This window comes from Triturus cristatus, chromosome 4_1, assembly GCF_964204655.1.
Source record: "Triturus cristatus chromosome 4_1, aTriCri1.1, whole genome shotgun sequence".
Classification (NCBI taxonomy): Eukaryota; Metazoa; Chordata; class Amphibia; order Caudata; family Salamandridae; genus Triturus; species Triturus cristatus.
Window position 1 is genome coordinate 402,201,587 of NC_140585.1, and position 17,925 is coordinate 402,219,511.

Below are 17,925 nucleotides of genomic sequence, written 5' to 3' on the forward strand. Positions count from 1 at the left end.
ATGTGTATTTTCAATGGTGCTATTGCCTGATTGTACAAGATAAAGTTTATCTCTGATTGCTTTTTTTTTCCCTAATCGTGGTGTATTCCGCAAGTGGCCAAATGTGTACGATGCTCTGATTTGATGCACAATTGTATTTTGGTGATGCTGAATTTGTCAATAAAGGTTTTGAAAACTTTTTTTTTTAAATGGCGATTTCTGCAGGACTTTTTTGGGGGGTTATCGACGTGTCAGTGGGTGAAAACCCAGTGGCATGCCAATTATTTTGGGGTTTTTGGATTGTGCTTTCCACCAGAGCCCATGTAGCTAATGCTTTGTAATGTTGACTCAAAGTTGGAAGTTTTTATCTCATAGCTAGATAACATAGAAATCTCTACGAAGTTTGTGGTTGTTGTCGTCTTGTAGGGTCTCAAGTTTTTGGGTTCTTGAACTTTGACATTATGTTTTTTTACCTCGGATGGGGAACGTTTCCGATTACAAGATGGGCCACATTTAATACTTGATCGCTCTTGTATCCTGCTTTCCTGTATGACCCGAATAAAAACCTAACTGTGGAGGGGACCAGGTTTTCACTGAACATGTATGAAAATCCTCTTTCCAGAAAGAAAAATTATTTTCTAGAGTCCCCTCACCCACCAGGGTTTCCCCTAGGTGGAATGCTTCATCATTGGGGTCCTCTCAATCCGCTGCAGATTGAGGCATGCTGCGACTTGCGGAACTACGTAGGAGCACCAAGTTGTGGAAAATGTGTAGTGCAGTGAAAGTGGAGTGGAAAAACAAAAAGTTAAAAATATCTAATTAGTGGGCTATTATTTTATTCCTGCCCCTAGTTGGTATGACTAAAATCAGGGGTTATTAATAGCTAAAGTCTAACTATAATGAGTATAGAGTCCCTAGTATTGGGTCGACATGTTTCGAGCTGTCCCCTCAAAGCTCTTCTTCAGGACCACACGAGGAGCTGCCCCGTGCGTGCCACTCCTAAGCAAACCTATAATTAGGAATTAATTAACTACTGTGTATACACCTAACATGTAGTACATATGATTAATCACTGACATGTAGTATCTGAGGAAATAAAGCAAAGAAAGAATTAAAAATGCGCCCGCCTCCCAGCCAGGCTGATAGCTTTTTGACACATGTGGCGTCTTTACTTAATCAATGTACTCCTCTATGGTGGGTGGGTGTAATTAAAAGTAATAATTAGTGCGAACATCTAGCGTGGTAAAAAACTCACACTTGCAAAGTTTGGTAATAAATAAGTGGTTAAATACATATCGAATGCACTTGTGTAGAGAACCCATGTGACATACAACATATAACACTTAATTGTCAGCATATTAGTGACACATACTTTAGTGTAGGCAGAATTTTGACTCATGATCTGCAAGGGTAGAGGGGCTTGTAGTCACACCCTAAAGAAATAATGTGGACACAGTGTGGTGATTAGCGAGGGAAAAAAAAGGAAGGGAATTCTCCCGGTGTCTCACATTGATCTACAATGGGATATTGAAAACTCATTAGTTCCTAGGAAAGGAACTTAAGGAGAAAAGGGTAGGCAAAACTTACTTCGTCAAAGCGCACCTCTGGCAAATCATCTAATGGCACCCCCGGAGACAGCATCTTACCACGTCTGTCTTCTGGAGTTCATTAAATACTGCCAGAACTGTCCAGTCATGATTGCCTTGGCAGCTAGACTGTAAGTCTCCAAAATGGGCACTCCATATGGCAATACCAGGGGCCATCTTGTGCGAGTGACTCAGATGCCTTTCGTTGAGACATCCGAGTGGCATATTTCATAAATGAAATGGGAACTGAAGATATGAATTAATATGGAAAATTGGTTGGACGATGCAACCCATTGCCAGACACTCCTGGGCGAGTTTTGGGATTTGATGCCTGCACCCAGCAGACCCCCAGATATTTGGGCCCCCCTAGTCTTTTCCTGCTTTCATTTCCCTGCAACATGTAATATAACTGGAATTGTAGAATCTATTGCATCAATGCTGCAATGTCACTCTGTAATGTGCCCGGTGCTTTTTTTGTTTAATTAAGGTTTTTGAATTTTTTTTTAAAAAAAAGGAAAAAATACATATTTAGTGAGGTCATGGATAAATAGGGTGAGCATACCACATCACTGGTCAAGACTATGAAATGTCTAGAGGGTTGGAAAATGCTTTTTTGTCATTCAAACAGGTGAATTTTGCCAGGGCCCTACAAAATCAATGTTAGCTTTGTGCATCTATAAGCAAATGTTTTCCTTCTCTGCTAAACCTGTGGTATGATACCATTTCCTCTGACCTCTGCAAAATAGCAAACATTTAAAGCAACCTCACACACCAACCCAACCCCAGGAACTCATAGCTAACCTTCCCACCACCAACCAATATGGCCAACCTGACTTAATGAACAACCCTCACCAGAAACAACACAGCAGCAGTCATGCGGACCATCCACTCAGGGGCCCCCACAGACCCATGCTCCCACCACATCTATAACCTGGGAGCATCACCAATCCACCCCACCCTGATCCACATCTTCAACACGTCCATCATGCCCTCTAATTTCCCAGATAAATGGAAACTTGCAGAAATCAACACCCTCCTCAAGAAGTCCTCAGCCAGCACGGATCAACTGAGCAACTTCTGACCCTTCTCCCTGCTCCCCTATCCAGCCAAAGTGATAGAGAAGGCCATCAATAAGCAACTCACAACCCACCTCAAACTTCACTATCATCTAGACAACAGTCAAGATTCAGAAAGAACCACAGCACTGAAACAGCACTCATCACGGCCACCGATGACATGCAAATCATCCAGGACCGACGAGAAACAGCGGCCCTTATCCCGCTTGACCTCTGCGGCCTTCGACACCATCTCCCACAACAACCTCATCGGAAGACTCCACAAGATTGGGATACAAGATCTGCTCTCAAATGGTTTTGATCCTTCCTCACAAGGGGACCCCAAAGGGTCAGGCTGCCACCCTTCACATCAGAGACCAAGAAACTGATATTTGGAGTCCCATGGAATCGTCCCTCAGCACTTCCCCCTCCCTCCTTTTTCAACAAATGCATGACACTGCTGGCCAGCCGCATCCGAGCACAGGACATCACTGTCTTCACTTACACTGATGACACCCAACTCATCACCAACTGCTTTACCAGAGATGTTTCCTTGTTCAAAGTCATTGTCTCATGCAGTGCACGTGGTAGTAAAACAGTGCTTTTTTCATTTACTTTTCTCTGTATGGTCGTAATGCTCTGGAAATTGTGCAAAATAACACATTGATGGACCACACTGATTTTAGGGGGGGGGGGGGGAGAGGAAAGGAGCGAGAGTGAGTGAGTGAGTGAGTGAGTGAGTGAGTGAGTGAGTGAGTGAGTGATGTGAGTGAGTGAGTGAGTGAGTGAGTGAGTGAGTGAGTGAGTGAGTGAGAGAGTGAGAGAGTGAGAACAAACACATCATGTGAGGTTACAAGCAGTGGTGCGAGTTACTTTAAATAACAAATCGTGAGTTTCAAGTGTTTTTTTATTTTACAATATTATGTTTAAACTGACATTTTCACCTACCTGTAGCGGCACTTTAACCTTTGGTTTTATTTTGTGAATTTCTGAGTTTTTTTTATTATGCAAAGTAAAATATTATTGCCATACCTAACTATAACTTCACTCCAAACTTTGTTTTTTTCCACTTAATTGCTAGGCTTTTTTTTTTGCATAAAGTAGTATTTTATTACCATACGTAACTATCCCAATCCCCTACTGTGCATGGCCATGCCCTGAACCCATTCCCCCGGGAGCAGCCACTCCCCCGGGAGCAGCCACTCCCTGATACATATGGCCTTTGGCTGTGCGCAGCGTGGGCTTGGCCATGTCAAACCCACCCCAGACACTGGTTCCCCCCCATTTTTTAATGGTTTTCTGATTCCTTCATGTTGTGGCCATCTAATCAGAGCACAGACTCCTGCGGGACTCTTGGGAAGCGGGATGAGGGACAGGAAAAGAGGTCCTCTTGGCCAGTCAGATTGCTCTATTATTTAAAGTTGCATGCTTGTTAGGCTCCTGCGATAGTTCCACAAACCCAACCGCCCAGATATAGATGCATTTTGAACCTTGATTTATCTAAACTTGGTGTAATTCAGTTCAGCTGTTTGGGCTGTAGCGCAGTTCAAAAATCTCTATGGAAATTGCCTGAGGAAATTGTGGGTTTTTTTCTTGGCCCCTGCTTAACAGCTCCCTGTGGTAATTTCAAGGAAGGAGTTGAGGTGGATGGGCTTTTGTTTGGGAAAGTTTCGTATATATACAGAAACAACGAAGTACTGAGAGCAACAGTATACGATACACCTTCTTGATAAGGTTTTATAAGTAGTATTTATTCTTTCTTCAGATTCATTTTTCATGTAAACATAACATCACATCAGCCTCAAACAGCTAACACGTGTTTCGTGCTCCACTGCGCTTTTTCAGGGCTTTAATCTCCTGTCTTGTCTTCTAGATTTGAATTTCCCATAAATCAAAAAGAAACTCTTGCTTCATCTGTTAATCTCTCTATTCCATTTTAGTGTTCTCATAATCCAAATGTCCACTATAAATCTAATTTCCTCTTGTCCTGCATGGATGATGTCCCCCTTTATACAGGTCAAATGATAGATAAACGCCTCAAATCCTTCACCGATCTGGCTCTCACCATTGTGTGGTGAAGAATCTGAGGCGTTTATCGAACATTTGATCCAAATAGCCAATTCTGCCTGACTCTGTGGGGACAGAAGTGAGGGCAAAAGTCCCTGACTACCCAGTCAAGGTGCTGCAGCCCAGCTGGTGATCCCAGCAATGGTGCATAGTCCATGAAGCGTGGGGCCCAGATTGCAGCCAGCTGGAGTGGGGAGGGTCAGCGAAGTGGTGACGATGCCCCGGGCTGCTCTTCTCTTTATTGTAAAAGCTTTGCAATTGCTATGGGAGCTGCAAAGCCTAAAAAGCGGCTCTGTTCTGTGCGATCTGGTGTTGCACCCAGGAGACGGCAGCCAGTAAGACCAAGAGGAAGAGAACTGCAGGACCCCTACAAGGTGCAGCCGGAGCTGTGGTATCAACTGTCGATCGAGTGCAGGAGGCCCGAGAATGCCGAGTGTGCTGCCACCCAACCCTGGTGGTTAAAGATGTGATTCCCTGTCCTGTCCGCTCCCTCCCCGAAGGGGGAGCCCCAGTGTATTGCTGCTGCAGGGCGCCTTTATAGCTTCAACCTGCCCTGACTATTGGTGCCACTGTCTGAAGTACTGTGAGGGGGTACGTGACCCTTCTGCAGGGTGCCCTACTACAGGCCAATAAGTGACCCTCCAGCCTGGAAGTGCGTGGGGAGCGCTTAAAGTCCCTCACCCAGCGAAAAGTAGGCAGTAAGGCTGGTGGAACCCACCGTAGAGGGCATACAGACAAGCGGGCATGCTCACACCAATCTGGACTCCATAGAGGTGGTGACAGTGTCATTGGAATACAGCAGGTCGGGACCCAGGACCCAGAGAGACACCATTGGGCAGAGGCACTTAAAGTGATTCTTGGAACCCTAGGAGTGGCTGTTGGGTCTTTAGGAGCTGCCCTGCAGTACCTTTTTGAGCAAGCTAGCCGAGCAAGAGGATTGCAGTGATGGAGGCCTGGCAAATGGTGCAGCCAGGTGTTGCAGAGGTGTGTGATGAATGACATGGTGCAGAATCGAGGGATGAAACTAGACCAATTTGCTGTAATTACACAAGACCCTGGGGGGGGGCGCCGGAAGATGCAGTGGGAGATTTGAGAGTGGGGTCTCAACCCTCGCTGTGCGAAATTATGGCAGTTATTACAACAAGTGCACGTGGTAACAGTAGATGTCACCCTTCTTAGAGCAGATTTTAAGAAGATCCCAGAAAAGGTCATAGTAGCCAAATTGCAAATCAATTTGCTGCAGTCAACTACCAAAAGACTTGAAGGAGAAGTACAGTGCCTAAATCAATAAAACGCCACCATTGCAGCCAAGCTGGAAGATCAGGAGGGGAGAGCGTGGCTAAATAACATTAGAGTGGTCAGGATCCCTAATGGGGTGAAGGGGCCCAGCGGCGATCTCTTCTTCGAAGGTGTTCAACCGTAGAGACCAGCACACAATCCTGCAAGCATCCCGCTCATATGGTGACTTAAAGTACGAAAATGCCACTATATGCTTTTTCCTGGGTTTCACACTGCAGGTGGAATTGCAGAGATGCAGCTTTGAGAAGGTTAAGAAAGCGCTAAGAGCTAAGGAACTTAAATATATGATGCTATACCCGGCTGCACTAGTGGCAGAGGGCAAGTCGTGGCATTTTGCCTCTCCAGAAGAGACCTGGTCAAGATGCCCCTATGGACATGTGAGCAGTTGGACCTTAATGGAGATTGCTAGTGAACTACTCTGGATCCAATGGGTGGCGTTCTGAGACCTATCAGAGGGGCTTTACTGAGGAAATTGTGACTGCCTCTGGGGGCAACTATGGGTCCATTACTACCACTCGGGGGAGGAAGGGTTCTAACGGCGGTAGGGTTGGGAAGGGGGCTAGCAGAGGGGGCTTGTCATACTGAGGTATGGATCTCACATGCAATGCTTCACTTACACATTTATTCAGCTGATAGAGGCGGTCCTAGCCTAGCCACTGTTGTAGACGATAACTTTGGAGCGACAGGCAGTCTGCATATTAGGGTGGTGGGCAGTTCTGAGTCCGCATTGCGGGGAGGAGTTTGCTTGTTGGGAACAACAGTTTTCGTTTTTCTTAATTGTGTTCAGTTTACATAGTTGCTCAAATGCAGTGACACTGGATGGGTACAGACAAGAGGGCAAGATGCAGGGGAACAAGAGACAATCGCTGGGCACCCATAGAGAGTGCTAACAGACACATATGACTCTCACACCTTAAATGTTTTGACATGGAATGTCAATGGGCTTGGCAGCAGCATTAAACGTACCATAGTACTCCAGTATCTACGTCTGCATGCCCCCAATTTGGTACTGCTGCAGGAAACCCACCTCGGCGGCAATAGCTAATAGGCACTAGATAGATTTGGCTACACCGTTCTGGCGCATGCTGGCTACAGCAGAGACTCCAGGGGAACAGGTATACTAATAAAAAAGGTAGTGCCTTTCATCCCCAACAGTACATAATCCGATTCACTAGGTAGATATGTGGCACTATTGGGACGCTGGGAGGACATTTGTTCTCTATAAATATACCACCAAGACTGCACGCGGCGACATTTCCAAATGTTAGTGCCTTGCTGTTGGAAATGCCGCCTAGGATCCTCATATTAGGGGGGACAGGAATGCTGTGGCCAACCCTAATATGGACAGAGTGCAGGGCTGTCCCCCTGAACGAGCTGGGTCTACTGATGTCTTTCACAGAAGCGATGGGATTGATAGATTTGTGACTCGCTCATAACCCACAGCAAAGGCAGTACACGTATTTCTTGGCGGCTCACAGCAGTTTCTCCTTTCTCGACCATATATTTACCCAACAAGTACATGCAGGCAAATTCAGAGATGGTCTAAACGAAGCACGTGGTATCTCCGACCATTCGCTGGTGGCGGTGATGCTATGTGGCCCGACCTGAGACAATGCACTAGCTCCCAAAATTGACCCATGGCACTTGCGAGCTAAAGCAACCAAAGATAAGCTCAGGATGGGGGCCAACCAATATTTTAAGGAAAACAAAGGTACAGCAGAATCTGCCTGTGTCGTATGGGAGGCTTTCAGGATGGTCATTCATGGGCACACACATGCCCTGATAGGGGGGAAAAAATAAAGAGAGGAGAATCCAATACGAGGTGCTTCAATATGACATTGCGTCCTTGGAGAGCTGCCTCTTAAAGGAGGGGACTGAGGGCCTTCGACACCAACTCTGTCTCAAGCACCATGACTTGCAGAGGACAGGACCCGCACCTGAGCACTGGCAGCTCAATGCCAGTTGTATGGTGTGGTGGATAAAGCCACTAAATAGCTAGCGTGGTTAAACAAGAGTGCCAGAGGATGCAACTAGGTACTGGAAGTCCTAGACTGTGATGGTGTGTTCCAGATGACTAGTGCCACCATCCCAGAGACCTTTGCAACAAAACTATGAAGGTGTCTACACTGCCACAACAGCTGTCTCAGCGGACAGTGCCGCCTTTTTGCAGGACATAGATCTCCTGACACTCTCGGATGATGACAGGGGTGCCCTGGAAGAAAACTCGATAGTAGCTGAAATGACCTTGGCGATACAGGACCTCCAGTCAGGAAAGGTGGTGGGGCCAAACAGCTTACCGATAGAACTTTAGGAAAGCATTACAGATACAATTCCAGAACACATGCTGGCCATGTTCCATGCAGCGCGAGAGGTTTACCGGAGGATCAAAGGACTGCTACCATAGTGATTATCCCTTAGAAAGACAAACCACTAGCTGAGTGTGAATCATATAGGCCCATATCTTTATTAAACGTGGATGCTAAAGTGCTGGCAAAGGCCCTGGCAACAAGACTGTAGAAGGTTATCACATTAGTGGTCCATCCGGATCAATCAGGCTTTATACCGTAGAGGGTGGACGCGCTTAAACCTATGGCGTCTGGGCAGGGTTGTTACACATCACCACTATGCCTCATACTGAGCAGGTGGGACTTATGCCCTTGGATGCCAGGATGGCATTCAATAGTATTGAATGGAACTACATCTTCATAACCCTTGCTAGACTGGCCCTTGGTCCCAAATTCTGTGGCTGGGTGAATCTCTGGTATCAGGGCCCGCAATTAAGAGTGCGAGCAAACAATGTTGTGTGGCTTAAGTATTCGCCCTGCAGAAGTGCACAAGGCATGGATGTGTTGTGTCCCCTATGATGATCTTGCATAGATCATACTATTCTAGAGTGCTACTCCACAAGATGGGGAGAGGGTAATCTGCGTTATGGCTGTGGATGCAAGAGCACCTTTTTCCACATGCTATTAGGATGCCCAGTAATTCAACTCTACTGGCCCAAGGAACATTGCCCAGGTGCTTGACCTAGTAGTTCCCTTAGGTGCGAAATGGCTCCTCTTGACTATTACAGGTGAGGTGGCATGGCCTAGGTACCAGAAGATTTGGTTTGTTGTTGTGGCATGGATGGCCAAGCATCACATGGCGCACGCGCTTGGAGTGCAGTGATGACCCCCCCCCTGAATTGAAGACTGGGAGGCTGACATGGATTGGTGCCAACGGGTGTAGCAAGTGGTTTACCAAAGCTGGGGCTGCCCTAAGATATGGGAAAAGGTGTGGGGCAACTGGCATACTTACTGAAGTTATTGAGCATGAGGGGATGGGCATGGGAAGAGAAGGGGAGGAACCATACATTTCTGTGTGTTACCGGTGGAGGTTTGGGATTTCTGAAAGCCGCGAAGGCTCAGTTTTTACTGACTGTCCGTGTCACTTATTTGATCCTGTCTGCTCTGTTTTAAGTGTGCACTGACCGATTGCTTTGAATACTGTATTCAATGTATGATAAGCAAAGTTTAATAAAAAAAAGAGTTTTAAAAAAAATAACTAGAGAGTTTCAGCACTTGTTTGGGTTAACGTTTGCTGTATCATGACAAACCTTCGTGTTTTTTCACGGAATGTCTGTAATTTTTAATGATGATGTGCGCTTCACTTGCTATGTACTCATCACGCGCTGCACAGCATTTCTGTGCAGCTGGTCCTGGCATTCAGCCAAGTCCTACACCCAACTTTCCATAAATAGAAAGCTTAGCCCCCAATTGTTTTTTAATTATTTTTTTTCATTTTGGGTTTGCAGGTCCTGGGGCTGATCAAGGAGTTCCTGAAGCCCCCTGCCCCTTATGGTTTGTTTGCAGGGGTGGACAGAGCCCCCGCATCCTGTATTGGCAGGCACAGGAAAACATATTGTTTTGCAGCCAGCCAATCACAGCCTTGGGTTCGCAAACTCAGGACCTGAAGTATACATCAGGAGAAGAAGTTCAGTCGCCCAATTAATTGTGGTTATTTTTAAGTCTTGACTAAGACAGCACATGCACTGTTTGCTACGAGACATTTTGTTAACTTACAGTGGGCGTAGAGCCCGCTCATTGTTTACCATTGGTTGGTTGTATTGTCACTTGGATTTGCTTTCTTAGCTTGTGTGAGCTGTACGTCCTCTTCTTTTATTTGCCGCTTTCCTAAAACATGGCTGAAGCACAAGTATTTCTGTCCTTCCCTTACTTACGTGTTGGAAGCTAATTTTCTTTTTGCTAAAGCACTCCATGAGAGTGCTATGTTTTCCAGTTGTCTCCTTCGTGTGCTTCTCTGCCCCTCCCCCCCAAGCTCCGTGTCGTTCTTCCTCACCCATGTGCTTCTGTTCCCCACCCATGCTCATGTTGCCCTCTCTCGCCCGTGTGATCTGTGCCCCTCTGTTGCTCTCATCTGTCCTCATGCTTCCGAGCCAACCCCTGCGCTGCTCTCGTTCATCCAGTGTTCCTGTGCCCCCGCTCTCTTCCATTTTGCTCTCTACTCACGTTCATTCTTCTCCCCCCCCCTCCCCCCGCCTCCCCTGCACAATATTGCTGTCTCTCATCCATATACTTCTCTGCCCCACAGCCCCCATTAACATTTAAAAAAGCGTGATGTCGCGACCACTGGATTGCGTCATTTGCAGTCACTGACTCGCAGGTGTGTTTAATGCATAAAAACACCTACCCAATTCCACGGCCCAGCAGCTGCGTCATTATGCTTTTTTTAATCCTTTTTTTCTTTATGCTTTATACCTTCTGCTTTGATGCTGTCAGCATGTTGAAAAGACATTTGAAGAGCCAGTACGCCTCCAATCTGAGACAACTAGCTTTGACAAATATGACCGAAACATGAAAAAGAATAGGAAATGGAAAAAAACATTGGCAAATAAAAATATAAGACCACCAGCCGTGGTACTGAAGTGGGCTTCTTTTTAGTTTGGCGTGCATTTGTGATCAGACAAAATGCTGTCACATAGAATGCATGAGAGGCAATGGCTTATGTGGGCTGGCCGATTATCCTATGCGATATGTGAATAACAATTACACAGAATAGGAGGTAAAGAGGGCTCACCTAAAGCCCCTCTATTTATGTGTAATTTGTATGTGTATTTATTTTTCTGAGAACAAGAGGCTGGCGAGATAGCTAAAGTCACTAGGCCAGGCCCAAAAATGCCTATTATGTGTTACAGAGTCAGTGATAGTGACTGTAATTCACATTAGATCTGAGTTTCCATTCAAAAGGTGAACGGTGCGTTGTTTTGAACGACGCCTCCTGCTTTGGTGATGACTCAACTGGGGGAGTCAACTGGAGTTGCACTTGCGTGCACTCCACAACACTGGATACTGGGCATAATCAAAGAGACCCAAGCGGAAAAAAATGCGATGGAGTGCATCTGGTGTTGGCTAAGAGGCGGGGAAGCCATAGAGTGGTTGAGAGAGAGGGCCATCGCTGCATCTCTGGAGGCGCTACACAGTGGAGTGGGCGCTAGCTGAGGAAACCCACAGTCGCGTCACAGACATGATAAGGTCCTAGAAGACTTGGGCACATTGACTGACATCTTGTGAGGATTTCAGGAAATGGAGGCGGGCAGGGTTAGACACAGGACCCTGATACCAAAACCTGATCATTTGGAGTGCGAAGGATCGAGGTAGCAGGGTGAAAGGGTAGAACGTGTGTATAGGGGGAGAGAAAAAGAGAGGGGCAAAAAACGTATATGCGACCCGGTGCTGGAAGCGAGAAACCTATGCTTAGTCGCAGCTAGGAGATATGTGTACCTGTGTGCTGGAAGAAGTGCGTGACTGCTTGAGTTATGGTACTGTGCATCATGCTGAATCCTGGGTGTTAACAAAAACCAATAAAAAGAGTTATTAATAAAAAAGCAATGCCCCCTGTTTAACGAATCTGTAAGAAGCCTTTCAATGAAATAGCTAGCGACGTTTAACATGTCATGTTTTCAGGTCGATCTGAAGGGGTGAGAAATATAGACGTGAGTCCAAAAATGAGCATTTTTGATTAATTGCCGTAGGATATTTTGCTCTCTACTACAGCAAAGACAACCTCTCAACACAATTACACGAATATTGGCATGAAACTAGAATTTCAGTGGTGTGCTTTTGATTTGGTGTAAATTCATTCCATAATTTCTCAAAGACTACTCTTTCAAAAAGGTGTCAGGCTAATATATAGGAATATCCTCATAGGTAATGCACAGATCTACTGCAGATGATCCTTAAATCTATTGAAAAAAATAACGGCATGCCATTGGATGTTGGAATTTGTTCTGCCATCATCCTTTTCAGATTCATGGATCGTGAATCAATGCACTCTGATTGGCTGCTAGCTACAATCAAAATGTGTTGTGTGGGTAACGTTACCAAACAGTGCACTGAGCATAACTTGAAAAATAAGGGCAGGGTGAGTTTATTCTGCCCCCTCCTTCCCCGTGCATGCTGATTAATCCCTCTAGGAGCACATTTTCCAGCACGAACTGTATTCTTGCCCAATATTTTTAAGTGTTTATTTACTACCTTGGCAGAGATCTGTTGGATGCTTTATGAGAATACTTAAAGCAGTCTGTGCTTCAGCAGTAACATGAACCGTAATAGGCATGCTACTGTTTCCTATGATGGAAGGTGTTGGTTAATATTAATGCATTCACCACTATGGCCCTCTACTTTGTGCATTCCCACATGCTAGGTTTTCCGAACTGTTCTTATCTAACCAGTTGTTTCTGTTTTTGTTTCAGCCTGTGATGAATAACGACAAACACTGCTTTGAATGCTATGGATATGACATTATCATTGATGATAAGCTTAAACCATGGCTCATTGAGGTTCGTGTATTAAAAGGGTACAATTTGAGTCCTTTGGCTATTTCTGAGCAACTCAGTTTCTAGTTTGAATTATACTTATTGTACTACAAGCTTACATGTGAAGGGGGTGATTCAAGAATGCAATAATCATTTAATTTATTTTCGTTTTTCTTGGGTTATGTCCAATGGTATTTGAGTAATTTCCGAATTCTACTTTATGCAAAATTATCCAAATTTCTTAAAACTGCACAATTGTATCTCACCAAGAGCTATTTGGCTCTCAAACCAGTATCATAGAAGAACTTTTTATGGGAGTTGCATGTGCGAAAAAAATCATGCTAAATACTTTTATACCATATTTCATTCTATAAGTGCCATTTTGAAAAAAATGTTTATGGAATTTATTCAAGTTTAATGGGAAAATACATTATATTTCACACCCCAGAGATTCATCTGGGGTGATGGTGGCGGCTTTTAGGGATTCTTCATGAAGCTGCAGATTTGTCTGTTTGGGGTTGGAAAGAGTTTCAAGGCGGAATAGTGGTGAAATATAGTGCATTGTTGCTGTGCTTGACATCTTGAAGAGAGCTGTCTTTTCTAGTTGACCTCTCTGACTCATTGGTAGATGGTATTCTGAGATAGCGTAGGTGAGGTTTCATTTTTGGGTTATGCATGCATCTGTGACTGCAGTGGGGTGATCACATTTGAGCTAATGCATGCATTTTTGTTTGTGTTAAGATGTGTGTACCATGGTGAAAATGGTTTGGGTTTGAGGTATTTTTAGCTTCAATGGCAAAGACATATTTGTCACATCCTGGTGGCATGTACTGAAACCGTGTGTTTGTGCTGATCAGTCTCTTTCTTGGAGCATACTGGGAGGTATATTTCTGAAGTAATTTCAGCAGTTCTGCAAAGACAATATTTTCTGGATTTACATGCTCTGTATCATCCCGCCATCTGGTAGTTTAGTCTAAAATGGTCTATTGTAGTCCTCTTTTTATTCATGGGCACAGTCGAATATTTGGTGTTCTGTCCATCCCCATATGACGTCGGATACACACTGAGGAAGCCCCTCTGCATGGTCGCAATCTGCAGGTTTGGTTTGTTTTTTCGCCATTAGGTCTGAAAATGCAGAGGCCGGAGATCATTTGAGTAAAATAGAAGTGTTGCTGGTGTATCATAAACCAAAGCAGAAAAACCCTGAAAGGAACCGAAGGTTTGAAGACTAACCTCGACAGAATCAAGTTAACACCAAAGAAAGCTGAATATTTTTCGAGAGCTTTTCGTTGGATGGACATCAACCACAGGGATCTGAGAATGAACATCAGAGAAGGGGCACACTCTCTTTAGATTCCACCCAAAGTGCTGCCCAGAAGAATAGCCATGAGGTTTGCAACCTTTGCCTGCCAAAGGACCACAGCTCGGGGGCTGTGCTGCATGTGCAGGGCTCCTCCCTAAGACTCTGAAGACTTGGGGGAATAGAGGTTGACTCTCTACACCATACAACAATCACAGCAAAAAACATAACTGCGAGACCATGGGGAATCGAGCAACGAGGAGAACTTTGAGGAAACTGAGGTGACACAAGGTGAGGGCTCCGATTTTGAGGAGAATTTGGGGAAGGGGAAGATGGAAAAGAAGCACCAGGTTACATCACATTGGCACAGTGTGGCTGAGCCGAAGCACTCAAACTCTACGTCCTCCAAGACAATTCTAACACTGAAACCACAGGTGTTCATGGGCAAGCACAAGCAGAAACAAATCCGTGGGTTAAAAGACATTGTTGGCGGCAAATTCTCTGAACTATCCTCATCTTTGAAAGAGGAAGCAGAGTGCATGGGGGACAACGATCCAAGAGAGAAGGGACACTGAAGAAGAAGGCCTCGATGCCGAACAAAGTGCTCTCAAAATCAGGAGGAAAAAAAGTAGCCTTGAGGCTGAGGTGGATCTCTTGATGAGGGAGGATTTTGGACACCCCCCTCCCCACAAAGGGATTTCGCATTCCACTGAAGCCTCGAAGGGAGAAGGACAAGGACGAAGAACACACAGAGCTGGAGCCTCCAACAGTGCCTGAGCCCAAGAAGAGGATCTCTTTTACAGAGAAGAAGATGCTGAGGAAGGTCAGCTTGGTCAGGCTCTTTCATGAACTGGAATCAGCAGAGGAGGGGTGTCAGGACTTAGAAACTGACTCCCTTGAAGAAGGTGTTGACACGTACCCTTTCAGACCTTCACCTCCCAATGACCTTACGGTGTACAACGCCCTGATTAGAATGGAAACATACATCTGCAGTTGGAGGGGGAACAGGCAAAATCAAGTTTCCGCTTAGAAACACTTCTGCCATCCCAAAGGAAAAATAATTTCCTTGTAATGATCTCCAGCATCCTAGGGACGGGTTCAAGAGGCCTTTAGGGAGCCAGTCTCAACCAAGGCATAACAGCCAGGGTGTAGAATTAATATAAACATTCTTCCAAGGACCCTGCTTGCATCAAGAACAAAGTGGGGGCAGATTCCATCGTCATCACCATAGCGTGCAAAAGAGCCAATGAACCCACTGCCACAGACTTGGAAACCAACATGATGGCAAAGATGTGGCATACAATGGAGAGGTCGGCTGCCACACAGTGACGTATTGGCAGCTCGAATGTGCTCAGCAGGTACAGAGATGGAAGAGATGGAGGACCTAATGCAACATCTCCCAGAGCAGTACAGAAAGAGGGCAAAGTCTGGCTTGCCAGGATGTCAAGACGATATCCAATACTTGCATGAAAATCTGCACTGATTGTGACGTATACAGCCAGCAGATACATGTGTGAAGCCATCACCCTAAGAAGGCTTGCATGACTGAGGGTGTCAAGGGGCAAGCAGGAATTGCAGACAACAACATTGAACATGCCCATCTCAGACGAGAATCTCTTTGAACGATTAAAGTATAGAAGATATGAAAGTGAAACGGTAATAGCTGTTCAAGTGGCTGTTTTGAGGAGAGAGGGCACCAAGAATGTTGCCCGCAAGAGGACGATCACAGCTTGTGACCCCATATACCAGCTTCACATAACAAACCAGCTCCCAAAGTGCACCATCTCAGTGGCAATACCTGGCTATGCCAAAGCATCCACTTTGAGGAAGAGCCAGAGGAAAATGTACTAACCTGTGGCGGTCAGGATACTCAAGCAAGTGACTTGATAGCAGAGTCGCCCCTGCCACAATACCAGTAGGGGACCGAATCAGATGATTCCTTCAGAAATGGAGGACAGTCATCTTCAACAAACAGATAAAAAATATAATTCAATATGGTCATTGTATAGAATTATTACTAAAACCTCCAAACATAAGGCCAAAAGCCAGAACTTGCAGCAAGGAGATGTCTGCATCCACGGCAAGAAGTCAAGGACATTCCAAGCAACACACAAGAGGAACCAAAGGAAGAAATAAATCAAGGTGTCTAATGGGACTGTTTTCTAATGCCACAGCCAGCCATGAATCACCAGCCGATTCTGTCTCTATGTGCTTTAAACAAGTTCATAAAGATGCAACAGCTCCAAATAGGCACACTCCAGGTGGCCATCTTGAGTCTTCAGAAAGGAGAGTACATGGCAATGGTAGACCTCAAGGATGCCCTACCTCCATTTAATGATGATTTCCAGGTACAAACAATTCATGAGATTTGTCATGGACAAGGTAAAAGGTATAACATCTTCATAAAGTGCATCACTGTAGTTGTGGCACATTTGAGAAGACAGGTGATCATTTTTTACCCTTATTTGGACAACTGGCTGCAAAAGGCGAAATCCTTCACGAGTGTCAGGTGAACATAAATACAGTCATGGGGTTTTCCTGAACCTGGAGAAATCATCCCCACTACCAGAGAGAAAGAAAAAGTTTTTGAAATCAAAGACAATACCAACGGAATCCTGGCTCTGACAGAGCAAACTCACCTTTAACAGAAGAGGCAACCTGTGACAGTGTGGAAACTAATTGGCATGATGGCATATTGCATACCCCTAATATTCAAGATTATTCATTAGGCCACTCCAGGTGTGTTTCAGCGTCAGTGGGCACAAGCCACCGGGAGTTCGGAAGATCCACTGTTTGCCACAGAGAAAGTATAAAGGAAGATACAGTGGTTGAACACGAAGCGCATCACAGTGGGCAGACGTTTGAGACACACAGCTCCCTCAGTAACAGACACATCCCGCACAGGGTGGGGGGATGCACATGAGAAAACTGAACATCGGAGCCCTATGGACGTTCTTGACACTGATTCGCCGAAGAACGTATCAAATACAGACAACACAACCACAATGTGTTGCCCAAAAGGAGAACAAAGTTCCAGCTAGCTCTAGGCATATGGAATGGGCTATTCCGGGAAGATTAACTATAGAAGCTGTACACCTAACAGGGATTTTAATCTGAGAGGTGGAAAGCAGACAAGCAAGTGCCTTGTTGAGGGGAAACTAAAACAACAAATAGTGGGGAGAATTTTTCAGAAATGGGGCAAACCACAGATATAGCTAGATTTGAGCTAAGAAGAGGGCAAAATACCAAAACTGTGCATCCAGGTACATCACCGCAAAATGAACCAGTTCATACACAAGTGCGACACAGGACGCTTCTCTTGTTAAGTACTTCACCCAGCTCCTAGATGAGGGCTTTTTACACACCTCACTTAAGTGCACGTCTGCCATAGTGGCTTATTCAAGGGGAGTGATAGAAAGAAGGTTCTTCAACACACTGGTGATCAAGACATTTTCATTTTGGGCAGAAAGGGCAGTACCCACAACTCTGTGTTACTTAAACCTAGTGCTCACACAGCTGATGAATCCACCTTTTGAGCCTATACATAAGGTCGGATTCAAGTGTTTAAAACCTAAGACTGTGTTTCTGATTGCCATCACACACAACACAAAAACATTACTTGCAGATATACAAGTACAGAGTGGTAATGAGTGCAATCCCACAATTTCTACCAATTGTAAATTCACATTTTCATGGCAACCAAGTTTTACAGCTACCAGTTTTTTTTCAAAAGCCAAGAAAAGCAGAAAAGGCCTTAATAACGGTAAATGTCATAAGGGTAGTCATGTGTAACTCTCAGCACAGAAGCAACATCGTTTTCCATCT

General features: G+C 45.2%; 1 protein-coding gene across 2 annotated transcripts in view; it reads left to right on the forward strand.

The window, feature by feature from the left end:
- Positions 1–17,925, forward strand: part of TTLL1 (TTL family tubulin polyglutamylase complex subunit L1) — a 338,922-nt gene that overhangs the window by 237,215 nt on the left and 83,782 nt on the right. Inside the window, exon 8 of one of the 2 annotated variants that reach the window (XM_085652479.1) lies at positions 12,738–12,824. The exons of the other annotated variant lie outside the window; for it this stretch is intronic. Within the exon in view, the coding sequence (XP_085508605.1) occupies positions 12,738–12,824 (87 nt within the window). The remainder of the gene's footprint in view (positions 1–12,737; positions 12,825–17,925) is intronic. 2 annotated transcript variants of the gene reach the window in all.